The following is a 27100-nucleotide window of genomic DNA, read 5'->3' on the forward strand; positions in this document are numbered from 1 at the left end:
GCTGCTCAGAGCTACGCTATGGAGGCTAATGGGATTTCTTGGTTTTCCTCATCAAATACAATCCAACAACTCCAAAACGCTCTGGTGGACAAGTTGTGACCTGCACATTCACCACGCTATGAGATAATAACAGAACGTTACGAGTTGTTTTAGAGGTAAATGCAGAGACTGCTTGCCGAAAAACTGCCCCTGACGGGAACACACATCAGCGGCTTTGCATGAATTTACCTCTAAAACAACTCTGTCTGGTAACGTTCTGTTATTATCTCATAGCGTGGTGAATGTGCAGGTCACAACTTGTCCACCAAAGCGTTTTGGAGTTGTTGGATTGTGTATTTGATGAGTTTGATGAGGGAAACCAAGAAATCCCATTGGCCTCTGTAGCGTAGCTCTGAGCAGCTTGCGGCTCTGCTTCGCCGTTCTAAAAATAGCTTGCACCGACAATTAAAGGTAACGAACCTACTGCTATGACTATAGGGATTATGGCAATGGGCCAACAATTTGCCAAAGTGTTGACCTATCCCTTTAACACGAACTTCATCTGTAGCCCTCCATAGCAAAAGCCTATGCCCCCGTCTGAACCAGACATGACTTCAAAACATCACGCTGGTATAAAAACACTGCACCGGATTGGACAGATTATTTTTATTGACCAAGTTTAGATATGATGATGGCAACAGTAAACAATTAAGTAAACATAAAGTCCATTTATAAGACAACCTGTACACGAGTTACAAGCTCAGAGAATCAAAGTCTTGGTCCTTCCACATACAACAGCCTGTAATATGATCATCATTGTGATTGTTAAAAATAAGTCCGACTGAATATTTCATGTGAAATGTAGTAAAACGGACAATTCGAGCCATCAGCGCCTCATGATCAGTTACAGCTGTTAGCCGAAAGCAGAAATCTGTTCCCAGAATAAACTCAGATGGATGGCATCTGGTTCTTTTTGTGTTTCACTTTCTGGTTGTACGTTTTCTCATCCATCACTGTATCTGGGAGAGGAGCTGCTCTTTGCGCTCTCCGTTGATGAAGAAGCGGAGTTTCCGTGGCAACAGCCTCACCTCCACAGGCATGGCGTCGTACTCCTCGTTGTCGATGTTGAAGAAGCCGCCGGTGCTCTACGGAGTCAGGACACAGGGGTAATAAGTCGAGACAAAAGCCAATACAAATCAGTTTTATGAAGCAGTGAGTGAGTAATAGAATAAAACTAATAAAATGAATCAGATTCAAATCAATGAAAGTGGTCCGGACCTCTGGCAGCTGCAGTCGGCAAGCGCTGGCCTCCAGTTTAGTGGCGTTTTTAGTGAATATAGTTGAGTCCTCTTCTTTTTTATTCCTGTAATGAACAACATTTACAACCTGTTGCTGAAATCTGCATAAACATGAACCTTTCATAATGTATACTGTCTCAATAGAGTCTTTTGTTTCCAATACTCTTAAAAGTAAAAACAACAACTGACCCGACGGTGATAAACTCGCCCACAGTGAAGTCGTTGGGCTCAGCACAGATCATCAGGGAGTCATTTATGCGCTGCAGGTAGAATATATATATAAAAAAATCAAAGATGTATGGGTTTTAGCAGAATGGAAGTGTTTGTGAGACACAGCAGGAGTGAGGTTTTATAAAAAATTTTTGGACTGACCCTCTCCACAGGGTTTTTGTTGTGCGTCTGGATGAACAGCTCTAAAGTCGACAGCTGCTGCTCCTCCCACACCTCCGGCTCCTCCTCTTTAGGAGGCTCTGAGCAAACACACACACACACAAACCATAAACATCCCTGTCAAAATCTTATCACAGTATCATTGGGATGCAGGTATCTCAGTCTCACACACACCCACCTTCAATGGGCGGGTACCAGTAGTTCTTCAGCCTGCGGATGATGCGTTTCATCAGATTAGGCCTCGGGGGCTTCTGTGGTGGGAGGTCGGGGGGTCGAAGAGTGGGAGGCAAGCTGGACACCGAGACATCTCGGACCTGGGGCCACTCCTGAGAGACATTTTTATATAATGTGTGATTAAAATACATCAGCAGCAGCTACAGAATTATTAACAGTCAGGGACTCACAGGAAAACAGAGGAACACATCTTGATTACGTGTCACCTACTGTGTGTTGTTAATTATAATGAGATATATACTGAAGCTGCTCATGGCAAATATTTAGTTTTGATATGCAATATTTTTTGCTTACTTTAATAAATTAACTTTAATTTCCAAAAGATTCATTCTCAAGTAGCATGTATGAGCAGCTTAAGAAAGTTTGTGGCATTCATCAGTTTGTTTGTACCAAGTGTACAATATCAGACAGTTAATATCTCAACATATTGCCGCCCTCACCTTCAGAGTGCTAAACCAGTGAGCAGCATTTGTCTTCAGTGGCCCCAGGTACCAGTATCTGTGGGGAAATATCATGGTTAATAAGGCTTATGGTATGTGTATGGAGGATTTTATATTCATTGTTTACCCAAGGTTATAGTCTGGATGAAGTTAACTTACTTGCTGATTGTTGCTGCCACATCTCTAAAAGCTCCCCAACGCAGTCCCATCAGAGCAAAGACAGGCTGCTCCTTCTCCCCCTATACACACACACACACACACACACACACACACACACACACACACACACACACACAAAGAAAAGTACATTATGTATTACTTTGACATGAAAACAAAATATATGCAATTTGAGACAAACACTAAATGTATGACTTTGAGGTTTCTTACTTTAATCTGCAGCACATCTAGAGGTACAGTTTCCCCCTTCAGAATTGACAGTGTTGCAGATGTAATGTCTCTAAGAAAGTGTAAAAAAAAAGAGTGCAAGTTATTAAAGGAAATCCATATTGTATATTAACTCAGTGGAAAGACATTCAGGTTGTGTTATGATAGACTTTGAGTAGGATGTTGATGAGGTTACTTACTTGACCTTGTTGTCACTGAGCAGATGAAGACTTGGACTCAGGGAGTTGTGAGAGCCAAGTGGAATGAATCCAATCGGTGTGTTACTGAATCTGTCCTGTAATGTGAGAAAGTAGGGTGAATTCCTCTTTGCATTTTTAATTGTCAACCAAAACATATACATTTATTTTTCTCCATCACGCCTACTTGATCTGGCCTTCGCAGCAACCCTGTGACGACCTCCTGTAAGGTGCCATCCCCTCCAGCTACGATCAGGATGTCTGTCTCTTCCATGAGCTCGATCAGCTTTTTAGCCTGGCCTTCATAGTCCGTCTGTAGAGGAGGGGGCAGTACAGAATTATGCACAATAATAGGAATTTAAAAAAACATACTGCAGCCACTAAAAATATATATTTCCAGGGGTAAAAAGGAAACAATACCTTTACGATTGTGACCTCCACACCAGCCAGGTTTAAAATAGGAGCAGCATTCTTTTCAAACAGGTTGTTGGCTTTGCTGGGGAGGGATTTAGAAACAAAGGTATAATAGGCAATCACAGAAAAACTATTTTTTTTAAACACAAACAAGGCTGTCAATGAAAGGTTTTGAGCATTGGTGTCTTCTTACCCACTACAAGCTGCAGGATTCAAGATCACTGTTGCTTTCCTAAACCGCTCCTGTGGTGCTATCTGTTGACGCCCATATTCCTAGAAGAGATTATTATGATGAATGAAAAACTATAGGCATTTGAGGCTTTGCTTATATGGCTGACAGATTATGAGAAAACATAATAATGTCTTACCCTGGCCGCTAGACAAGCCTCTCTCCGCAGTAGACTGTCGCTAATTTGGTAAAAGACACAAAACATTAGACATGTGATCTATCCAATCCACGTTAATACCTGAAGTTAAGACACTTACCAGTGTTTACCATACAGCCAGTAGCTCCCATACGACACTACACACACAGCAAATGTGGATTTCTTCCAGTGATTCCGCAGCGTCCGAAATACTTTCACAACCCGAGCCATGCTTATAATCTAAAACTCCCCAACACCCTGTGCTTTTAACGCGGTGCTACATTTAAAAGTCACAAATGACAGTTTTTCATCACAGCGGTCACAGACTCACATCAGACAGACGGGGCATGGACATGTTGGTGTAACGTCAAAACAGTACGGGGCAACACAGGGCGGAACCAATGTTGGTGCAACATATGGTCCAATTTACAGATTTAAGCAAATATTTAGATTTATTTATCAACATTTCATAGGATTTGTAATTGAAAAAGATACATTGATAAGTGATTGTCGATAAAAACAATCGGAAGCCCGTTTAAATGACCAATTGAGCTAATTTGCGCTTGCGAACTACAATTCCCATCGGACTACACATTGCTATGACTTGAGGACCCCGCCTGTCTGAATTTACACAATTACAGCAATGTTTAAAATACCTAACTGACTCCATTAACCTGAATACGTGTTCAGTTTTGGGTAATACATTTCTTTTGTTCGGAAAAATATACAAAATTGCGATTAACGAATTGATTATTTTAAATTTGACACTGGCACCGGCGCAGACTCTTCTGTCCAGCTTTCCGAGCAGTGTATCATGGCGGCACAGATGGCGGTAAATTCGGGTATGAACTATATTTCTTTCATTAAATAACTTAATTGTGTGTGATTTCTAGTCGCTGTTAACAGTTGTTGTTTCCACGACAAGCACGTACGTGTTTGGGTTTTAGAGCCAGTTTTACGCCCACGTCTTGTTTTGACCACATGGTGATGGATCCGTCAAGTTCAGTGCAGCTTAGCTTAGCCTAGCCTACGTTAGCCTGCAAGTACGGTAAAACGTTTGGCAAGCTAACATGCATTAAAACAAGCACCGAGTGGGCGAACACGTTGATACTTTTAATCCGTAACTTGTCACAGTAAAGATCAAGCAGCAACCTCCAGGTGTACAGCACCAACCCGTCGTATAGTCTGCAGACAGCCCGGTTTGCTTATACTCTGAAACAAAACTGAAACAAACTGATTTGAAAGAAGTGTCACTATAAGACATGTTTGGCAGCTAGTTACTGCACTTGTCGTGGTTTGTTTTGTTTTGTTTTGTTCTGTTCACCTCTAATTTAATGACAAGCGGCTTCAATTTAGCCTTTGGTTTGTTATAGACCTGTCAGTCGATTACAAGTTAAGTTACTCGTGTTTGTTTGGACCTGATCGGTATTTGCTATACCTTCTTGGGGCTTTATTGACAATAATATGACAACCAATGATTACAAAATGTAACCGAATAAGGAAGTTGAAACTACATAAAGTTACGCCATAGATCAGTCCAATAAATAATTATATTTAAGTCACATGTATTGTCAGATGTTTTCATCACATGGTCATTAAATATTTATGAAAAGCAATAACGTGTGGATGCGTTTAGACCATCTGTGCTATTGTTGGAAACTAAAGGAGGTTCACTTCATGAAATCAGTTTTTTACTATCCCATTATTGTAGATCTAGGATAATAGGCTTTATGCACAGCTCCACTACTTACTGAACTTTAGCCAGCTCCTTCATTTCCTGTCTTACATTATTGGACAAACTGATTAATCCAGGTGTGTCTGTCTGACCATTGTTGTGAGGCCAGACACACCTGGATTAATCAGTTTGTCCAGTAATGTAAGACAGGAAATAAAGGAGCTGGCTTATTTCAGGAAGCAGTGGAGCTGTGCATAAAGCCTATTATATAACAAAATGTAACCGAATAAGGAACTTGAAACTATAAAGTAAATATAAATTAACGGCATAAATCAGTCCAATATGTAATATTATATTGCATCATGCATTGTCAAATGTTTTCAATCACATGGTCATTCAATTTTTATGAAAAGCAATAACGCGTTATTGCATTTAGACTACATCTGTGTTAATTGTTGTAGTAAAGTATATTGCTGGGGGGAAAAAATGCATAGCAGGACAATTGAAACCTGTTTTTATTTCCACCCAGGCGCCAGTCTGTGGGGGCCGCTGAAGGAGCTGTGGGAGACGGTGGACGGGGCTGTGCTGAGAAGACAGCCGGAGAGCGTCCACCTCTTGGATCTGCAGCTGAAGAAACACAAACCACATTTTTTATCGCTCTTTAAAAACCCGGTGAGCTTCTGTGCAAACAACACAACCTCAATATAATTATTATGATTTCAAATTGTGAACGATAAATAACATCTCCAGTGTGATCTACAACTTCCTTAGTGCATTGTTGATAATTCTGTTTATTTGGAATATAAAGTCTTTGTCACTGTAATATAAATAACCTCTGTCATTTCATTATTTTTAGCCAAAGAGTGCAGAGCAGAGAGAGAAGGTGCGTAAAGCCAGCACAGAAGGCATCGCCATCCAGGGTCAACAGGGGTCTCGGCTCCTTCCAGAGCAGCTTCTGACAGAAGCCTTCATCCTCAGTGACTTGTTTGATATCGGAGAGTTGGCAGCTTTGGAGCTTCTCTTGGCAGGTGAAGTGAATTTTTGAAAAAAAAAGCACAACTTTATTGAGGAAATGTAGTAAATGTGCTGATCCTCTGTTACAGTATATTGACATAGAACTGGCTTCAGTTCATTATCATTATTACTTAGTTTTAGGTTTGTCCTGATAAAATCCTTGAGTTGGAGACAAAGCCCTGCATGAATTGCTGTCAAACTGGTGTTGGCATTTAACACTAAGTATCAAACACGTCTTCCTGTAGGTGAGCAGCAGCAGCCGCATTTTCCAGGTCTGACGCGAGGACTTGTAGCTGTGCTTCTCTACTGGGATGGCAAACTTTGTGTGGCCAACTCTCTGCGCACACTCATCCAGTCACGCCATGGAAAGACCTTCACCCTGGATCTGAGGTAATAATGTTACCTAAAGTAGCTTATTCCACAAGTGACTCTAAAAAACCCATGTGGTGAGCATGAATGATCTTTTTTTTTTATCTTTAACTGTCATTGTTGACCTGCGTTGTCATTTGTTTTCTCACTTAGCGGAGAGCTGGTGGCTTTGACGACACGTTTTACAGATGAACTGATGAATCAGGGTTTGACCAAACGCCTCCTAACCTTGGTGTCAGAGATCAGCGTCACACGCGAGTTTGAACGGCTGCAGAAGGAGCGAGGCCTGGGTAACGAGAAGCACAGGAAAGAGGTAGGAGTCAAATCTTTTTTGTGTAAATTTGGAACAGATTTATCTCCTCGTTTGAGAAGAGATGAATATGGACATCATTAACTTCCTCTCTTGTTTCCAGGTTTCTGACCTCATCCGAGAATGCCGCCAGGCCCTGGCTGACAGCCTGTTCTCATGGACCTGCCAGTCGCCCTTGTCTAAAGATGACACGCTGGCTCTCATCGGCCACCTGGAGACAGTGACGGCTCAAGCCGATGGCTCCTTGGACAGTGTGAACTTGGCTCTGGTCATGTCACTGCTCTACTGTCTCGATGTCAGCTTTGTAGAACAGGGGACTGAAGATAGAGAAGGTGAGAACACGTTAAATACACGTTTTCAGTTTCTACTTTCATCATTTAAAGAGGACCTATGCAAGTCCACTCGCTTTTCCGCTCTTTTTCTAACCCAACGAAGCCGGCGAAAAAGCAGTACATGGAGCGGTGAATAATGTTATATAACATATATGATGTTACAACGTGTATATGTGTAGTCTTAACCGTCATAAACAAAAGATTACGGGTTAGGGAACATTTTTGTGTCGCGGTGTGCAGAGCCGAGAGCTGGGACACCGGGCCGGCGGCCAGGTACTACACTGATGTTGCCAGGTTGGTTTTCAGCCATGAGACGCCAGGTGGAAGGCAGAGAGCCTCCGTTGTCACTCGTAACAAGTCACAAGTCATGTAGTTAACTATCACAATTACTCTGAAGCTTTTTAATGAAGGTAAAAATGTAGCATAGCCACGGGAGAAATCCTACTTAGTTCCTCTTTAAATCCACTAATAACTTTACTACTTGTAATTATGTAAAACATTGTTCTCAGTTGAAATGTTTTGCTTTTACAGCCATTGAGGGATTGTGTCTTTGTTCTTTTAGATCTGCTCCAGGCGCTTCCACTGCTGACGGAGAGGCAGTATGTATCTGCAGTGCACAGTCGTCTGATGGACGGCCAGCCGTGGAAGCTTCCAGGCCTGCAGGCGGTGTGTCGACTGGCCTGGGCTCTGTCTCTCAGGGTCCTTTCCCAGCTACCACAAGGGTCTGGTAAGTCCTCTGTTTCTGAGACACACATTAAATGTGGCTTACATGCAGGAATATGAGCTTCTCAAAGACAATTTACCAAGTAAATATGATGGATTTGTTCGTTTGTGTGTGCGTTGTGCAGCTCTGGTCGAGTTCACTGAGGCTGATGAGGCTCTAGCTGACCAGGCTCTGTTGGGTGACGTCTTCCTGTTCATGAAGGAGGGGATGCTGGGATGTGACAGTTTCGGCCAGGAGGAGTTCTACATCCGCCGCCTCCATTCACTCATCACAGACTTCTTGGCGCTCATGCCAATGAAGGTAAGAGATCTCAGAGGTGTGCACCGCCGTAACCTCTCTTGGAGAAGACTGATGTGTGTGTGTGGATATCGTGTGTATTATTGTGTCAGCTGGTGAGAATTTGGCAGGATGTGTTTTTTTAAATTTATTTATTTTGCATCCTGATTAAATGAATGAATTATGCTGTCAATGCAGGTGAAACAGCTTCGTAACCGCGCTGACGAAGACGCCCGCCTGGTGCACATGTCCCTACAGATGGACAGTGAGCTTCCATCATCTTTGCGCAAGGACTTAGACCACCTCATGATCCTCGTCAGTCTTCATTTCTCCACACACGCAGACACACTTAAGCTTACGTCACCATTTACATTTTACAAGGTTTTAACTGATAAATGACTTTGTTTTGTTTTTTTCAGATAGGGGAGTTTTACAGTAAGGACCATTTTGGGCTGGAGCTCGGTCTGGAGTTCTGGTGTCCCACAGAGTCTCTTCAACACACGTCCCTGCAGGGATCCTACCTGGGGATGGCGCTGCAAAGGCCTCCACATAAACAGGCAAGGAACATACGTATATTCTGAAAAAAATCTGATTCTCAAAATGCCAGGAGTTGTTGTTGAGAAAGGAATAAAAAAATAGATTTTGAAAGTTGTTTTTTCAAAATTATGCAGGTGGTTCTGTCCAAGTTTGTGCGTCAGATGGGAGACCTCCTGCCCTCCACCCTTTATATGTCCTATCTGCGTATGCTGAAAGGCCTCGCCAACGGTCCTCAGTGTGCTCATTACTGCTTCAGCTTGCTGAAAACCAACGGAGCCACACACAGTAAGAAAGCAGATTGTTGCTATACCACGAGAAATTATGAATATGTTGTTTTTTTTTTGTCCAGACTGTTGACAGAAATTAAAAACACTAAACATTTGAAGTGCCATGGGGAAGTATTAATGATGGCAGGAACTTTAAAATGCTAATTACTTTATCTTCACATTTAGGGAAAAACCTGTAGTTTTAGTTTGATACATATTCAGATGAACACCAGCTAACGTTATGCACATGTTGCAGGTGACAACATTCAGGGAGTCTCTGGCAGCCCGGTGTCTTGGGAACATTTCTTCCACTCCCTCATGCTCTACCATGAGAACCTGAGACGAGACCTCCCAAATCCAGACGCCGCACACTACCGCCACCCGCCACTGAGGGGCATCACCCAGAGGGAGCTGGAAGGACTCACCTCATTTCTGCAGCTACTTACCACCATCATCACATGGGTATGGAACAACTATCACCCCAAGGATGGACATACTTTATGTGCTCTTATTATATGGATTATTAAGCAATATTAAAGGGATAGTTCAACATTTTGAATGGGATTTCTTGGTTTCCCTCATCAAACTCATCAAATACACAATCCAACAACTCCAAAACGCTCTGGTGGACAAGTTGTGACCTGCACATTCACCACGCTATGAGATAATAACAGAACGTTATGAGACAGAGTTGTTTTAGAGGTAAATTCATCCAAAACCACTGATGTGCGTTTCCGTCAGTGGCAGTTTTTCATCAAACAGTCTCTGCATTTGCCTCGAAAACAACTGTCTTGTAACGTTCTGTTATTATCTCAGCGTGGTGAATGTGCAGGTCACAACTTGTCCACCAGAGCGTTTTGGAGTTGTTGGATTGTGTATTTGATGAGTTTGATGAGGGAAACCAAGAAATCCCATTAGCCACCGACAATTAAAGATAACGAACCTACTCCTAAAACTATAGGGATTATGGGAATATGCCAATTTGCCAACATGTTGAACAATCCCTTTTAAGGTTGATATTAATATGTGACCACTTTGTGTTAAGGAAAATTCAGTAAATTGTGTATCTACCTGTATTTTTTTGTGTGTGATGATTTTTTGTTGTCTTTGTCCCTAGAGCGAAAATGCTCGGCTGGCGTTGTGCGAGCATCCCCAGTGGACCCCAGTCGTGGTGATGCTGGGTTTGCTACAGTGCAGCGTTCCTCCAGTCCTCAAGGCCGAGGTCCTGCTCTGCCTGGCTGCCTTCGGGAAGTCGCCAGAGATCGCTGCTTCACTCTGGCAGTCGCTGGAGTACACACAGGTTAGCCTTTAAAAATGTCTCCAACTACATCATGATTTATCAACTTAATTAAAAGTTAATTATTAAATATATTTGGTATGGTAAAGGTAATGTCCTTTTTCAGTTTTCAGTTTTATGATCTGAACAGATTGATATTATTCTTGTGACAGTCTTGTTGAGTATTTTTCAGCTTCTATAAGTGTTAGAAGTATGTGATCTCTTTCCTTGCCCTTGTCTAAATCACTGTTTTACATGGTTTTGAGTTTTGCAGCTTCTGTTGCTGTTTTGTTGTTGTCGGACCTTTTCTAAAGCTTTGTACGGTAACTTGTTTTTCTGCCACAGATCCTCCAGACTGTTCGAGCCCCAGGACAGAGGCAGGCAGCTGGAATCGAGGTGCGTGTGTGTGAGCATGTGAAACTGGATTCTTCCTTACACAACCCAGTTTGTAACTGTCAGTCTCTTCCTATCAGTTGCAAGACAGGAAAAGAAGACGCTTCATTAGTTGGTAAAAGAGACCAATTAGACCACCCAGGGCTGCCAAGATTATTTTTAATTTGTGTTCAACAAAACAACAATTAACTTATGGCCAGAGGGAGAGACTTGCATCCTGTTATAAAACAAAATAATGCAGAACTTACTTGTCTCACGGGTTTTATGTTGCTGTAAAAATAATCAGTGTGTGTTTTCTCTGAGGGAAAATCATCCGACCTGTCTGTGGAAAAACCTGTAAAGAGATTTACATTCATGGCGACAAGGTTTCTGATTTGCTTTCTGGTCTGGCAGGTGGAGCTGAACGAGATCGAGTCGAGCTGTGAGGAGTACCCTCTGACGCGCGGCTTCTGCCATCTGATCAGCACGCTGGTCGAGAGCAGCATGCCCATTAATCTGGGGGCCGGCCTCCGCGTGCCGGGCTTCCAGCCCTACCTGAACTTCTTGCGCGACTCGGTGTTCCTCCCCTTCCCCACCAGAGCGTATCGGCACCCAGCTGAGAAGGTAAAGTGCTTCTCTCGTCTCTTTACAAGCTGCAGGCATATAGCTGTGTTCTCTTTTCGCCGCACATGCATAATATGTTCATTTGCGTTAAGCCTTGTTTCCCCCTTTGCCGTCTCTTCAGTGGGAGGTCGCCGACTCGGTCCTGGAGGTGTTCCACAAGCTGCTGCGGGACTACGAGCCCCTGCCCTCAGACTTTGTCCAGGAGATGGTGGAGTTGCAGGGCGAGCAGCTCCCGGCCCACAAACCTCCCGGCCACAGCATCATGTTCCATCTGCTCAACGACTCGCCCATGCTGGCGCTCTGCCTCAGCCTGCTGGAGGAGGGCGTTCGCCAGCTGGACACTTATGCACCCTTCCCTGGTGAGAGGACATACGCTGCTGTTGTTAGAGGAAACAGAGATAGCCTGTGTGTGTACGTGTATGTGCGTCTCTGTGTGTGTTTGTTTCTGTTGACATGCTCCATTACTACCGCCCTACAGGTAAGAAGCACCTGGAGTCAGCAGTACTGCACTGCCTGTGCCTGCTGGACCTGGCTCTGCAGAAGGAGGTGGTGTTCATGGATCTCCTCAGGGAGAGCCAGGCCTCCCTGCTGGTTTCCCCCCTGGAGCAGCTCCTCCAAGGTGTCAGTCCGCAAACCAGAAGGGCCGATCACATAGTCAGCATTGCGAGGTAAACAAATCCTGATGACGAGTGCAAACTGTGGTTGTTATTATTGTCGAGTCAGTTCTTGTTCATTATGTCTGTCTTCCCAGTGTGTGTCGATTCTCTAAGGGGTGTGTCAGTGTACATTTAATAAAAATCCCTAAAACGATATACACAATTTTTTATACATATATATTTTTAAACATTGACCCGAATATAAGACGGTATTTTTTTCCAGTCGAAAAAAGTCTGAAAAAGACGGGTCATCTTATATTCGGGGTCTAAATATTTATGTACCTATGCAAATCAGCGGGTGACACCAAACGACGTATAGGACGATGGCGGAGCAACTCTACCGTGTACACATTTAAATGTACACGGTAGGGTCACAGAATTCAAATTATTTAAAAAATGAGAACATTCGAAGGTGGAAACTGACGTTCTCGCACATGTGCTTTCTGCAACGGCGCAAATTAACGTCGTGCGTCGCGATTTCGGGGTAGTAAACATGTTGATAAAACAAACTTTTTTGTTATTGTTGTGCGCGACGGAGAGCTGCAGCTTCAAATTTACGAGCAGAGTCTTTTTTTAATTGCCCGTTTATTCGGCTGGGGCAGTGCGCCTACGTGTTACTACATGCACACCTTCTTTTTTTTAATTGATCGATCCGTCGCACCATTACTTATAGTATTTCGATTTCCCTTTAAGTTTTGTATTGAGTTGGTAAAACTCAAGTGTGTTGCAAATGGTACATAACAGATTTGGTTAGAATGTGGGATGGCTGGTAGGTGTATATAATGAGCTTAAAAAAAAAAACATTAAAAATTCGAACATTTAACATAAGAAGCATTAGCATCAGCCCTAATGAATAGTCAGTCTGAGAATGTGTGTAACTCAAGTGAGGAACATTTTTGTCCCCTGCAGGTATCTGTACCACAGCAGCTCCAACCCAGAGGCTGCTTTCCAAAGTGCCAAGATACTGCGTCGTATCGCCAACTACCCCAACATCCAGATGAGGCTGGTGGGAGACTTCACACACGACCAGGTATGTTATAAATATAGCCACATTCACAGCAGTGCAGTGATGTGATGTGCTGTGCTGTGGTGTGAACTCAAGCACAATCTCTGTCTTTGTCCCTCAGGCAGTGAGTGACAAACTGATGGCAGGCTTTGTGGAGTGTCTAGACAATGAAGAGGCAGAGGAAGGGACAGAGAAAGAAGATGGTGAGAGAGACATTCCTTATCTGTTCATTGTTGTGTGAAAACCTTTTGATGAGCCTTAAAATTGTACCATTCTCTGAATTTCATTTAATTTTTCCCCCTTTGATATTCTAAAAGCGTAAGCTGTGAAGATGATGTCAATCAAACTCAGCTTCCCCATTTGCCTTGAATCTGTTTGTAGACTCGGAGCAACAAAAGAAAGTGGCGAGAATCCGACATGAAACCCAGATCCATATTCTGAACCTGCTCATCACCTCCTTGGATCTGAAGACGCCAAATCTGGCTCTGTACCTCCTGGGCTACGAGGTGAAGAAGCCAGTATCGTCCACCAACCTCCAGGACCCAGGTCAGACCTCACCCTCTGCCATTTTCATTGCTGTGGTGATTTTGCAATATACACTACTCACAAAAAGTTAGGGATGTTTGGCTTTTGGATTAAATTTCAGAATGCACCTAAAATGCACTATGACCTTTACAGGTGAACTTAATTTAACCTTCTTTAAACTTTTGAATGCACATATCCACTTGTTCCATGTTTCAGTACTTATTGAATAACATGCTGTTCTCTAACAAGGTGATTAACCACAAAAATCACCACTAAATGTTCTGGTTCAATGACAATTTGTATACAGTCCTCTTCTCTGTCCCTCTCCTCTCCATGATGTTCAAATGTTGACATCATGAGGCCAAGACAACACTTTGATCAAATTGATCAAGTTATTGAGAGATTGAGATTTTTGTTGTGCTATAGCCACCACTGTTGTAAGCTTTTGTTTGAGATAAAGAAACTATCATTGCATCCTTCCACTTAAAAGGCCTTTTTTCATGATAAAATATTTCTGTAGCATGAACTTTTTAGAGGGATATTCTTGTCAAATATCCCTAACTTTTTGTGAGTAGTGTATGTTTGGGTGTGGGGCGGATGACTTAAGTGTTTCTTTTTGCACTTTCTGTGCTGCAGGTGTGTTGGGATGTCCTCGGAGCTGCCTGCACGCCATCCTGAGTCTGCTGCAGAGAGGCACTGAGAAGAGATCAGGACCTGTACTCACACAACAGGCGCCTCACCTGGCCGAACTCTGCTACCAGGTACGCCTCACAAAGCTCACCGTGACATGAAGAGCAGTCACAGTGGCATTTTAACTCTTAAATAAACAGTTCAGAGGTTGAATATATGTGTAGTTTCAATCTTTTTTTGTTTGATAATTCGATTTTTGTGTCTTTCTGTCATCGTCTCCCTCTCACAGGTGATCTACCAGCTGTGCGCCTGCCCAGACACATCTGGACCCACCATGCGCTATCTGAGGACCAGCCAGGACTTCCTTTTCTCTCATCTGCAGCACCTGCCTTTCATCCTGTCCAGTGAGTACAGAACCTTGCTTGATCGCCTTGGTTTTAAAATATTTAATGACAAAAGCATCCGAGATGTGATGAAGGAAAAATTTGAAACACAGGAGAGGACACAGGAAGTGGGAAAAGAGGAAATGTAGAAACAATTAAATGAAATTATAGGTTGTATTGTGTTCCTGCAAAGAGGAAGCCGTGAATGGAAAAATTGCATCCCAGAGATACAAATATAGAAACAAAAACAAAGGAAGGAATCAACAGCAGCAACGATAGCCCACTTTAACATACATTGAAATGCACTGACAGTAATTGCGGCCTGTTTTAATTGCCTTAACTCTTCTTCACCCACCCCTCAGCAAACCAGATCGCCGCCCTCTCCCAGATGTCTTGGCTCATGAAAACAGCTGCTATCGAGCTCAGAGTGACCTCACTGAACCGCCAGCGTTCACACACACAGCGCCTCGTCAGCCTCCTGCTGGACGACCAGCCACACACTCAGCATACAGGTATGTGGGATGAAATGTCTGTAGGTATTTAAGATTTACTCATACAAAAATAATTATCAGACACTATTTGATTGACGCTCAGAGGTTGAAACTGAACTGTAAAACTTAAAACTACTACTTTCAGCTGATGGGGAGTCGGGCATGGAGGAAGAAACCAGATCTGTCAGCGGTTTTCTGCATTTTGACACCGTTTCTAAAGGTTTGTGGCGCTTTACTGTATAAATTAATAAGCAAACCTTATTAGCATTGCCTGAATTGAAGTTCAAGTTGTTTCTAAGTTGTTTCTATCAGCTTTAATTTAAAGCTCTTTTACCTGAGAATGATTCTGGATTGTTTTTTTTTTTACTGTGACCTTGTTTGTTGCCATCAGTGCGGAGGAAGTTGCTGAGTGTGCTGGACGCCATCGATTTCAGTCAGGACATGCCTGAGCTGCTGCAGCTGGACTTCTTCGAGCGCACCCAGATAGAGCAGGTCATCTCCAACTGTGAGCACGTCAACGAGCAAGGACACACTGTTTGCAATGTGAAGGTGTGTTTCTAGGTTGAGCGTCTTCTCGTCTTTCTAATTCGTGTTGTTTTCTAACATTTTTTTATTTAATACATAGACATAATATCCACATATTGTACATTTTCTTTACAGTTACTTCACAGAGTGCTGGTTGCTGAGGTGAATGCACTTCAAGGGATGGCAGCCATTGGACAGAGACCGCTTTTAATGGAGGTGAGTTAATTTAAACTGCCAGGACTTAATGTGTTTTAACATTAAAGGGATAGTTCAACATTTTGTCCAAAATGCTCTTGTGGACAAGTTGTGACCTGCACATTCACCACGCTATGAGATAATAACAGAACGTTATGAGACAGAGTTGTTTTGGAGGTAAATTCATGCAAAACCGCTGATGCGCGTTCCCGTCAGGGGCAGTTTTTCGGCAAGCAGTCTCTGCATTTACCTCTAAAACAACTCTGTTTTGTAACATCCCGTTATTATCTCATAGCGTGGTGAATGTGCAGGTCACAACTTGTCCACCAGAGCGTTTTGGAGTTGTTGGATTGTGTATTTGATGAGTTTGATGAGGGAAACCAAAAAATCCCATGAGCCTCCGTAGCGTAGCTCTGAGCAGCTCACGGCTCTGCTCTGGCGCTCTAAAAATAGCTTGCACCGACAAATAAAGGTAACGAACCTACTGCTAAACTATAGGGATTATGGCATTGGGCCAATTTGCCAAAATGTTGAACTACCCCTTTAACAACATCATGGGAGCCACCATGCCCATCTGAAATGCTGTGAATTCTTTAATAGTTAAACATGTGGGGCAGAAATGTTTGATTGTCATCTCTGGCTGTTTTCTTCCAGGAGGTGAACTCCATCCTGCAGCAGGTGGTGGAGCGTAACCGTGTCCGTCGGAGTCTGAGCGCAAAGCGACACGCGCTGCAGTCCTGGAGGAGCCTGGTGGAGACGCTGCTGACCGCCTGCCCCGCTGATCTCATACCAGCCGATGACAGACAGCTCATCATCAGAGACCTGCTGCTAGATCTGCACGATAAGGTCAGACACCGAAACTGTTTGGTAGCAGTTCATTAAAAGAGTTGACAAGGCACAGTGGAAATCCCTTGATAGTAACAGTTTTTCAAGGGTGTTGTGGCTTATTAGATTTTGTACTGAATAAATCAAAAAGTGTTTGACTCGCATACCTCATATACAAAGATTGTTATATCAGCTGAACTAAAATGTCGTTCTTTGTTTAGGTTTTATCTGAGGATGCTGCAGGAGAACTGATGCCCATCGTTGCTGGAGCAGTCTTCACTCTGACAGCCCACCTCAGCCAATCCGTGCTGTCTGAGCAGCAGCAGGGGTTGGGATTAGAAGCATCCTCCGGGTTCGCCTCCATCGCCAACTCCGCCCTGCATCTGATCCTTCGCAAGCTGCTGGATTTCATTCTCTGCACTGGTTAGTGATGAAATCTGCCATAAACTCTCATTTCCAGTCATGGGATGTGTCGATAAGATGAATCTTGGTTAGAATAGATTTTATAATATTGTCTTTTTCCACTCTCAGGAGGTGGATACCAGCGTCTGCGTGCTCACCTGTACGGCTCTCTGCTGTACTACCTGCAAATCGCCCAGAAACCTGAAGAACCAGACACTCTGCAGACAGGTACGCTTTTAAATCGCAATCCTATGTATGAATATTAAAGGAGTAGAGTTTCACAGGTAAGCCTCTCGGTGCCATTTATCTAAGATATCTCTTTCTTTCTCTCTCTCCATCCCTCCTCCAGCTGGGAAGGCAATGTGGGAACGACTCACAGCCCCTGAAGATGGTTTCTCCAAACTACAGAGAGAGAACCTCGCTATTATTGAGAGTTACGGCAAATCTCTGATGGAGGTTGTGTGTAGAGACGCCTGCGACGGCCATGAAATTAGCAGGGTAAGATTATATTTATAGAGCACTTTCCAACAAAGGTTAAAAACAGCAAAAAAGCACAAGCAATCACAAAAAATATAAAAACTGTTACAACAAAAAAATACAATAAAATAAAAACAATCAAGACAAACAATTTTAAGAATTATAAACAATAGAGAAAAAATGTGTTTTCAGCTTAGATTTAAAGAATAAAATATGACTAATTTCTCTTTATTCATTCATATATTTATTGCAGACTGATAAAAACAGCAGATGGTCCATTAGAAGGACTGATGGTCCATTAGAAGGAAAGTACAATGCAAAAAAAAAGACACAGATTACTGAAATAATACTATAAAAAGAACAAATGATTTTAAAACCAATATTAAAAAGACAAATAAATCTGATTGACAAGAGCTGTGACACTGTTTACGCAGATCTATCAATCACACCAAAAACAAACACCTGGATGTCTATTTTTATTATAAATGTTTAATTATTATCTCTTGTTATTGTCAGATGCTGGCCCTGGCAGTGCTGGACCGGATCCTGTCAATAGACCGTCAGAACCAGTGGCTGGTTTATATCTGCAACAGCGGCTACCTGCGCTCGCTGGTGGAGAGCCTGAGGCAGGACGACGCCGCCCTGCAGAGTCTGCTCACGCCTCAGCCGCCGCTCCTCAAACCGCTCTACATCTATGAGAGCAAGATGGTGAGGAAATATAAAAGAGAGATGAGCCATGTGTGTGTCTAGATAAACCCTCTGTTTGTGCTACATGATGGAACTTAACTTGTCTGTGTGTTTTCAGGCTCTGCTGACCCGTGTCGCTAAGACGGGCCAGGGAGCCGTGGAGCTGCTGCGCTGCGGACTGGTGGCGCAGCTGATGGAGTGTCAGGTGTTTGACATGGTGCCTGACAGCGATGCACACAGGTAGGTGTCCAGACACTGAAGGAAGCGCCACAATCACCAGCTGACAGAAAAGTCGTGCAGTTTTGATGTAGTAGTGGCTCTGCAGCCTTCCCTCAAAGATTTCAACCCTTTTTTTTTTGAGTAGCTCAGATCAAATCAAATCAAATTAACTTTATTTGTCCCGCAAGGGAAATTTGTCTTGTAGTCCAGGCAAAATAGCGTTTTACGACAGACTAATTGTCACAGAAGGTTTTTCACCATACGTAATTTCTATAAGGTGTCTAGAACAACATACTAAAAGTCCTAAGAAATCCTAGTTGGGGAAATATGTTTAATTTGCATCATTATTTACTGTATAAAGTCTATGGTGCCGACAACAATACACCCCAATGGGACTATTTTTTCCCTTTACTCCTATCACAATGAAACTTTACACAATGAAAGTATCCATGAAATGTAACATTTTTTGTATTACAAGTTTCTTTGAAAATGAATTTGAATATGCAAATGAGCAATACACTAATGGAATATGCCCAAAATACACCCGAATAGGCTTATTTTCTTCCTTTACTCCTACCACAATCACACTTCACACAATAAAAGTATACATGAAAAGTAACATTTCTGTATTTCAAGTTTCTTGGAAAATTAATTTTAAATATGTAAATGAGCTCAACACTAATTGACTTATGGTCAAGAAGCCATAAAGCCACAAGCAGCAACAGGGGCCAAATAACTAACACATTCATGTCCATTCAATAAGTTCACCTATGCACTGAGTGCTGTCACTTCCCACACTTGACTTATGCATACACACATGTCACTTGCCACACTTAAAAGACCTATATTGACCTTAAGAATTAATTGTACAGTCTTGTCTCCAGTTGCTTTCTAAATTATTATTTTTTTATTAGCGAACAAGCCTTACCTAACGACTTTCCTCCCAGTTTGCAGAGAACACTTTAGAAGAAAGTCAGAATTCATCAAAGTTGTTTCAACGACTGTGTGTGATGTTATATTAAATATGCTGTTATGTTCAACAACATATGAGCGGGACTAAGAACTAAGTTATTTGGCCCCTGTTTTTGCTGCTTGTGGCTTTATGGCTTCTTGACCATAAGTATTTTGGGCATATTCCATTAGTGTATTGCTCATTTGCATATTCAAATTCATTTTCCAAGAAACTTGTAATACAAAAAATGTTACTTTTAATGTCTACTTTCATTGTGTAAAGTTTCATTGTGGTAGGAGTAAAGGAAAAAAAGAAGCCTATTCGGGTGTATTTGGGGCATATTTGATTAGTGTAAGGCTCATTTGCATATTCAAATTCATTTTCAAAGAAACTTGTAATACAAAAAATGTTACATTTCATGGATACTTTCATCATGTAAAGTTTCATTGTGATAGGAGTAAAGGAAAAAAATAGCCCCATTGGGGTGTACTGTTGTCGGCACCATAGACTTTATACAGTAAATAATGATGCAAATTAAACATATTTCCCCAACTAGGATTTAGTATGTTGTTCTAGACACCTTATAGAAATTATGTATGGTGAAAAACCTTCTGTGACAATTAGTTCTATTTTTGGGTCCAAAATGAGCTAAATTGCCTGGACTATTGGGCAAGTGGCGTCGTAACAGCTGCTTTGTACATGCAATACATACATACACAATACATACACTACAACAGTAACGAAGGCAAACATATCCAAGAAAAGAGAAAGAAAGTGCAGAGAATGCAAATAGTTTAAAATACTTATAATACTAGTTCAAATAAAAACATACTAAAAACTAAAAGATTTGTCTTTGTTCCCTATTCGTTCTACAGGGTGATGAGGGACCCGTCTGGCTTCATCCCCAGTCCTATGGACCGGTACAGGCAGATCCTCTTACCGACCTTGAGGCTCTTCCAAGTGATCCTGACCTCTACCACCATGAACCACCAGCAGGGAGCAGCGCAGGTCAGCACAGCACACGAGGCTGCTGCTTCTTGAAGACTTGTTTTCTTTCTCTTTTTTTAAATTTGCCCTTCCAAAAAATGAAAATGGTCTGTTTATGTGTTTGTGTAGGTTCTCCAGTGGCTAATAGTCCATGCTGACACCATTCAGTCCCTGCTGCGCTGTCAGGAGCTCAGCATGGGAGCTTTGCAGGAGCTGTCTTTGCTCACTGGCATCATCAGTAAGACGGCTCTGCCAGGTACGAAGATAAGCACTTGCACAACAACTTCCATCCTTTCTGCTTTTATATTCTGTAAACCACATATGCACACAGCAAGTGGTGGTGTTCATGTATTTCTCGGTCTCCCAGGTGCCCTTGAGATGGGTGGGGAGGTGAACAGCGCTGCTCTTATGGAGTTTCAGGGTCACATCAACAGATTCCAGGTTAGACAGTGTGACTTATGTATCCTATAATGCTAATGCGTGTCATTTTTAGTGTATTTATTGCACTGTTTAAATATTTTCTGATCTTTTTTTTAGCGTCAGTGTCTGTCCCTGCTGGGCTGTCTGGTGGGGAGCGAGCGGGAGAGGTTGTTAAAGCAGGCGGAGATCGCTGCTCCCGGAGACTCAGCAGAACGACGAGAGGAGATGGAGGTGGCCATGCAACAGGTTTGACAAAAAAGTGCTTTATACATGGAGTGATATGAGACCTGTGTGTGTGTGTGTGAGGTGTTTTCTCAAAGAACTGACTTGCTTATACAAGGAGGTCAGTTGCACATTATATATTCCAGCTTGTCAAACAGTATAATCGGGCACCGAAGCGAATGTGTGTGTGTGCAGAGTCATATCCATAGTCATGATTATTCATCAGTCCTGGCCTGTCAGTAACCTGAGAGGGTTTTGTCCTCTGTGCCCAGGTGTGTGCTAACATCATGGAGTACTGCCAGACGCTGCTGCTGCAGAGCTCGGCCCAGGCTCAGTTCAGCATCTGCCTCTTCAGCCCGTCGGGCAGCGAGCCAGCTGGCAGGGATGGAGCACGAGCAGGTCAGTGCTACTCTGCCCACATTAACACCCTGTGTCCTCCCCGACAGAGAAAGGTTGGTCGTCTAATGCGATGAGCTCCATCACTTTCTCTTTAACACTGTGGTGGGGAAATGTTTGTTTATCTTTTCTCAAAGGTGTTGCTGATTGTGGTGGTGGTTTGTGCTTTCGTGGTTTCCAGATTATTTTGACTTTTTTCTTTTTTTAAATGGCTTCAAAGTAGGGCTGTCACATCGAACTTCGCTATTCGAACAGAATTTGAATTATTTTCAAAATGAGAACATTCGAATGTGAAAACTGATGTTCAAACGTGTACCTTCCACAACGATGCAAATTAACATAGTGCATCGCAACGATCGGGGTAGTTAACATGTTGATTAAAAAAAATGTAGTTGTTGTGCGCAACGTAGAGCTGCAGCTTCAAATTTACGAGCAGAGTTTTTTTAAATTGCCCGTTTATTTGGCTTGGGCGGTGCGCATACATTCTTTTTTTCTTTTTATCGATCGATACGCGGACCACTTATGTGCCGATCACGGATCAACTGCGAAATAATATTTCGATTTCCCTTCTTGAAATTTTATATTGAGTTGGTAAAACTTAAGTGTGTTGCAAATGTTACAGTTTTGGTATATGGAATGCCCTTTAGTGGATGCGTGACGTAATAATAAGCTGGTATAGGTGTATATAATGAGCTAAGACAAAAAAACACACACATGAAAAATTTGAATATAATTTGAATATTTGACATGAGAAGCATTAGAAATTTGAATCTGATTTGGGGGAAAGATAGACAGCCCTACTTCAAAGTAAACATCTTCAATCATCAATAGTGCTGATAGTACCTCCTCATAAAATATCACAGGAGACACAACAAATAAAATCAGTCTCTGGCATCAGTTAAGGTCGTCTTATTTGTTGATTAGCCTGATGGTCGTTGTGCATCTGATAAATCAGTGTTTACTTTTTAGTTCATTAAGTAAAAGACTAAACTGTGACTCTCTATATTTTCTTTTTACAGATCTGTCATCCACTGTGCCATCGGTGTCTTACTCCCGAGCACCCAGCCTGGGTCTGGTCCTGTACCTGTTGAAAAACAGCGCTGCAGATTTCTTCAGGTTCCACCAGAGTCACAGACAGAGCCTCAGCAAGCTGCAGAGTCTGGATCAGCTGCCTCCCGAGGAGCTCAAGGAGGTAACGACGGCTCTTCTACACAAATTCAATCTGTCTCACAGGCCACCATCCTGCCGTACTACACTCAGAGAAAACAGTTTATGCATGTTAGCGGCTTCAACGCGCTTTTGTCCGTCCCGAGTTCTAAGCACAGACTTCTCTCCTCTGTAGTTGTGCCAGGGGCTGGTGTCCGGCCCGGGAATGGTGGAGAAAATCTCATCAGTCCAGAGGAGCTTGTTGGCAAAGAGACGACTGGTCCAGCTCATCAACAACCGAGCCAAGCTGCTGGCCCTCTGCTCCTGTATCCTTCGGCCCCTCGCAGGCACAGTTGCAATGACAGGACCAACACAGTCTGGCTGAATAAATGCTCCAACTCCTATTCCTGTCGAGCCACCACTAGAATTAAAAATCCACTAACATAGTTCATGAATAAGTTATTGTATGTTTGTCTTCTCCAGTCCAGAGTTCCCTCCTACTGTTAAAACGCCTTGACCTGCGTCTTTCTCAGATGTTATCGAGACATGTTTGTTTGTGTTGTGGCGCCATCTGGAGTACTACCTGTTGCACTGTACCCCCACTGACCCCAAGGACTCCCTGATGCCGGGGGCCGGGCTGTTTAGATCACGCCTCGCAGATGGTAAGGAAAATATTTCACAGAGACTGAACACACTCATATGAGCTGTAGACGCTTCATTTCACTTAAACACAGTTGCAGGAAGCGTTTTAAAAACTAAATTATGAGAATATATTGAAAAATGTTATTACATGCTAGATTTAACAAAGACAGCAGTGTTCAGGTGTACTGCAAATCGCACTGTTTCCATCCGTGCTTTTTAAAAAATTTAAATCTCTTGTTAATCTTCCACAGACTCATTCGGAGGGTTGCAGGCAAGTAGCGGCCGTGGACTCAATTTGTCCCGTGTCACCCAGCAAGACCTAGACCTGGTAAGAGTACATGTTACACACTCATTAATATTTGGAGATGTGCTCTCTCAAATATATTGTCAGCAACTGTTGTAACTCTTGACTTATGTATACAGTATCGCTTCACCTTCATTATTATTAATAATTCCCTCTGTGTTTGTGTCCTGGTTGTGTGCGTGCAGCTGAAGAGCGACATGGCTGCAGGCTTTGGAGAAGCTCTGCAGAGGAAGCTGCTGGATGTCGAGGGCTTGTACAGCCAAGTCCGCTCCCGATACACCTTCATCCAGGCCCTGGTCCGGAGGATCCGCGGTCTGCTCCGACAGCCCAAAAGCTGAGAGAGAGAGAGAGTGGGAGACACACTAACACAGACACTGGCCAAGACACAAATTTCCCTTTTCTTGTTCAATTGAAACCCTCTGCCTACCACTAAAGATGAGCAACAACCAGGAACCTACCATGAACTCAAGACTTTCTGTCAATTTGCGTATTTCAGGCGACATTACTCATTTTTACTGATCCATTTCCTCTTTAGCATCGTACGATGTTAGCGCCATCACAACATGTGATACAATGTGTGTGAGTGTGTGTGTGACCAATCCTAATTAAGTTTGACAAATGACGTGCGAGGATCTGTCTTTGAAGGAGTCAGACACTTATGAAAATTTTACTTGTTGAAGAATTTGATATTCTTTTTTTTTTGTCTATTTTTTTTTTCCTTTTGTGAAAATAAACATTTTCTATATCTGTTAAACACTTGTCTAGTTCATAAAGATCACAGAAAGTCATGTCGGTAATGATTAAGAGGGGATATTGTCTGATGACGCAGTTGGATGAGTCTGCAGTTGCATGATTAGAAAACTCTTTAGGGTCTCACTTCGTCACTCACATCTTCAGAGCGTCAGCCGCTTCTGACAAACGGCGACTACTGACCTATTTTTAGTCTCGTCTGTCTGCAGTGACTCATGGTGAATTATCTACTCATCAGGAGAAGCAAAACAAGGAACCAAAACAAGATGTTTCTTTGTGAAAGTAACATCACAATGACAGTAGTCAAGCTTTAAAAATTCATGTTCCAAACAAACTAGACGCACATAAATCATCATAATGTAATATTGTTTTATTTCTTTGAATGTACACTTTATAGGACTGTAAAGTGCGTAGATTCTCAAACCTTTGGGGGAGGGGATGCAAGGACACATTAAAAATCTGGATATACATTCAGATCTTACCGACAGGGAAGGTTTGTGCTCTGAGTTATTTTACTTGAATACTGAGGAGGAGGAGTAGGAGAGGAGGGGGTTCAGAGTGGTGAGCACCAGCGATGGAGTAGAGAAGGTGGGAGCTCTGCAAATGGGACCATGTGAAAAGACGCAGACGCTCACTGTGGAGAACATAGGCACGTTTCCCTCCCTCCTCCTCCACGCTCCATCACAGTCCATCCAGCGCCGTGACACACACTGGTCACTGTCGCACTGAAGAACCGAGGTGTTTGATAGGTTAGTGGAAAGAAAATGAAACAAAAAAAAAAACATCTCTCAGAAAAATACGATCTACCTACTGCACTTATTCTTAGTGGACAGTCGGGGGAACGAATTTGTGCTACTTTTAACAGATCATGCTCGTCATCTTCTATAAATTACTTTTAAATAATAATTACAGCATTTAAAAACACATTTACATGTCTGGAGCCAGCTTGCTATTATCTGTGATTGTGCTGCATTTGCGTCTTAAGTAGTAAAAACCGTCCGCCACACAAAGATAATGAGGGTCCCCTGCTCATCTCTCTCTCTACATCCCAAGACTGCTGGGTATAGTTCATCCTCAGTTTTTCACATGAAGGACTTTCATCCATCACTTACTAAAGCGGATTAGAATAGATGATTGTAATGTGACATTGCACTGTGAAGGCCATAGGGTTGGGCGACAAAATAATACAATAAAACCAGAGACAATTGTCAGCTTCACTTCCTACAAAAGCATCTGTACTTCTACAGATTTCTCTAATATCTTTGACAGGAATGTCAAAAACGATGGGATTTAACAGTTAGGGAAGTCTAATGCAAGATGCTAATGAGTTGCATTATGGGAATTGTAGGATATATCCTTTAAAGGGTTCAACCTCCTAGAGTTTCCCCATCTTTATCAGCCAATCCCCTGTCAATAAGTAGGACTCTCTTATTGCAGTAATAGATTTACACAGAATCAATGCTGCATCAATGTGGTGAAGTGAGCTGATTGGTCAGGTTTTTAATGAACTACTTGAGCCTAAAACAGACATTCATAGGTAGTTAGTTATTTTAACTATCTACAAGTGGTTTTCTCAGTTGCAGTTCTGCAAATTCGACCACATCACAACGTCTGTACAAAAAGTTCTGCCTCAGCAGTATATGACTCAGAGAATGACTTCATCCTTATTGCCCAACGCTATAGGATTCAAAGTTTGATTAGACAAGTAGGTTTATTTTCACCGAGGGATGAGAGAGGGAGATGAGACCTTCATTAGTCCAACCGCAACCACTAGATCATCTTCTCAAGCAAACAACAGGAGGGCGGGGAAAATACTGTAAATACTTTATATCATTCTTAGATGATTTTCTGTTATAGAAACAAAGTTTGGGACTGATATTCTGTACATTAAAAACACAACAGTTCCTTTTTTTTTTAAAGAAAAAGAAAGAAAAAAAAACATTTGTAGGCTATTGTACATGTTCACAGAGCTGAGATAACAGCACCAGCAAACTTTTGATTCACATCCTGTGCAGAGCCCGATGCAAAGTCCGTTGTAGGTACTGTAGTCCACCGGCTCGAGAGCAGTTGACAGAGTTGGAGCTGTCCTTAATAATAGTGCCTGTGTGAGGGATTGATTAGTCCTGAGGCCCCTCTGCTCTAGTGTTGATTGTACCAGAGATGTCCTTTAGTAATCCAGCACAGCTCTACTGTAGCAGTGAATCCAAAGCTGCGTTTATGAGAGAAACCAGGAGAGCGATGAAGAAAAGGGCAGCTTATCCAGCACTGATTTTTTCCACTTTAGCTTGATTCAGATGTCAATGAGTGAGTGTGCATTTGTATTCTGTTTGTGCAGTCCAACACATCTGCACGTCCTCTGTCCTTCTTGAACAACCCAACAGCATTTTTGCTTGTAAAAAAGTCTGTCCGCTGTTTGCTTGTTTTAAAAAACACACACACACACACACAGAGACATGGCACAGGGCCTTATGAGCTATCAGCACCCGCCTCTTGTGTGTTGTTGTTGTCCATCATGTTTGTGTTGTTGCCGTTGGTCTGCGGGCATTTTGGCACCTCTCCTGTCACCGCCACTCGGATGACTTTGAGCCAGCGCTGCTTCAGCTCCTCGGTCTCAGCAGCAAAGTTGTGGACAGACTTGGACTGGGAGAGACGGAAGCTGGCCGGAGCGTCTGTGGGCCGGGTGCTGTCGTCCACAGTGTAACCCAGCAGGGGGATCGTACACTGGGCCTTCACATCCTGGGGAGGGAGGGAGGGAGGAAGGGGGCGGGATGAAGAGTTATTATT

General features: G+C 42.7%; 3 protein-coding genes across 14 annotated transcripts in view; 1 reads left to right on the forward strand and 2 right to left on the reverse strand.

Annotated features, from left to right (window-relative positions):
- Positions 1 to 987: 987 nt before the first annotated feature.
- On the reverse strand, positions 988 to 4064 carry agk (acylglycerol kinase). The gene is made up of 14 exons (XM_085779983.1): positions 3823 to 4064; positions 3705 to 3744; positions 3530 to 3609; positions 3343 to 3418; positions 3110 to 3235; positions 2926 to 3020; positions 2729 to 2798; positions 2501 to 2580; positions 2342 to 2399; positions 1846 to 1993; positions 1650 to 1747; positions 1467 to 1537; positions 1258 to 1342; positions 988 to 1124 (listed from the first exon to the last, which is right to left on the reverse strand). Exons 1-14 carry the CDS (start codon positions 3930 to 3932, stop codon positions 990 to 992), a joined length of 1272 nt encoding a protein of 423 aa, XP_085636109.1. The 5' UTR covers positions 3933 to 4064; the 3' UTR covers positions 988 to 989.
- Positions 4065 to 4498: 434 nt separating this feature from the next.
- On the forward strand, positions 4499 to 25296 carry nup205 (nucleoporin 205). 2 transcript variants are annotated; one of them, XM_085779963.1, is made up of 42 exons: positions 4499 to 4543; positions 5906 to 6048; positions 6233 to 6404; positions 6636 to 6780; positions 6913 to 7072; positions 7173 to 7401; positions 7964 to 8128; positions 8250 to 8425; positions 8600 to 8716; positions 8821 to 8958; positions 9073 to 9223; positions 9461 to 9666; positions 10322 to 10504; positions 10826 to 10876; positions 11267 to 11476; positions 11598 to 11835; positions 11955 to 12144; positions 13042 to 13162; positions 13260 to 13341; positions 13520 to 13684; positions 14300 to 14424; positions 14583 to 14697; positions 15039 to 15188; positions 15313 to 15387; positions 15559 to 15716; positions 15828 to 15908; positions 16542 to 16733; positions 16934 to 17135; positions 17244 to 17342; positions 17464 to 17612; positions 18108 to 18299; positions 18397 to 18518; positions 20325 to 20457; positions 20566 to 20692; positions 20804 to 20877; positions 20974 to 21102; positions 21351 to 21477; positions 22494 to 22666; positions 22817 to 22946; positions 23154 to 23282; positions 23514 to 23590; positions 23752 to 25296. In XM_085779963.1, the coding sequence occupies exons 1-42, from the start codon at positions 4516 to 4518 to the stop codon at positions 23902 to 23904; spliced, it is 5982 nt and encodes a 1993-aa protein (XP_085636089.1). In that variant the 5' UTR covers positions 4499 to 4515; the 3' UTR covers positions 23905 to 25296. The 2 variants fall into 2 exon arrangements, with proteins under 2 accessions (XP_085636089.1, XP_085636090.1); XM_085779964.1 differs by having other exon boundaries at positions 6233 to 6409; positions 6641 to 6780; positions 23752 to 24320.
- fgd4a (FYVE, RhoGEF and PH domain containing 4a) overlaps positions 24672 to 27100 on the reverse strand; it is a 54695-nt gene continuing 52266 nt past the window's right edge. For 10 of the 11 annotated variants that reach the window (XM_085779973.1, XM_085779972.1, XM_085779971.1 and 7 more), the window contains one exon: positions 24672 to 27052. In XM_085779973.1, coding sequence (XP_085636099.1) covers positions 26783 to 27052 — 270 coding nt within the window. In that variant the 3' untranslated portion in view covers positions 24672 to 26782. The remainder of the gene's footprint in view (positions 27053 to 27100) is intronic. The other variant, XM_085779981.1, reaches the window with a different exon arrangement.

The sequence above is a fragment of the Trachurus japonicus genome, chromosome 6 (genome assembly GCF_045865225.1).
Source record: "Trachurus japonicus isolate A0001 chromosome 6, Traja_1.0".
Lineage (NCBI taxonomy): Eukaryota > Metazoa > Chordata > Actinopteri > Carangiformes > Carangidae > Trachurus > Trachurus japonicus.

Bases quoted from the DNA above. Each gene is read 5' to 3' on its own strand.
- agk (XM_085779983.1), bottom strand. From the start codon at position 3,932: ATGGCTCGGGTTGTGAAAGTATTTCGGACGCTGCGGAATCACTGGAAG. The intron at 3,610-3,704 runs GTAAGACATTAT...AATCTCTTCTAG, and splicing joins AGGCTTGTCTAGCGGCCAGG to GAATATGGGCGTCAACAGAT. The intron at 1,125-1,257 runs GTCCGGACCACT...CTGACTCCGTAG, and splicing joins GCCGACTGCAGCTGCCAGAG to AGCACCGGCGGCTTCTTCAA.
- nup205 (XM_085779963.1), top strand. From the start codon at position 4,516: ATGGCGGCACAGATGGCGGTAAATTCGG. The intron at 11,836-11,954 runs GTGAGAGGACAT...ACCGCCCTACAG, and splicing joins CACTTATGCACCCTTCCCTG to GTAAGAAGCACCTGGAGTCA. The intron at 18,300-18,396 runs GTGAGGAAATAT...GTGTGTTTTCAG, and splicing joins ACATCTATGAGAGCAAGATG to GCTCTGCTGACCCGTGTCGC.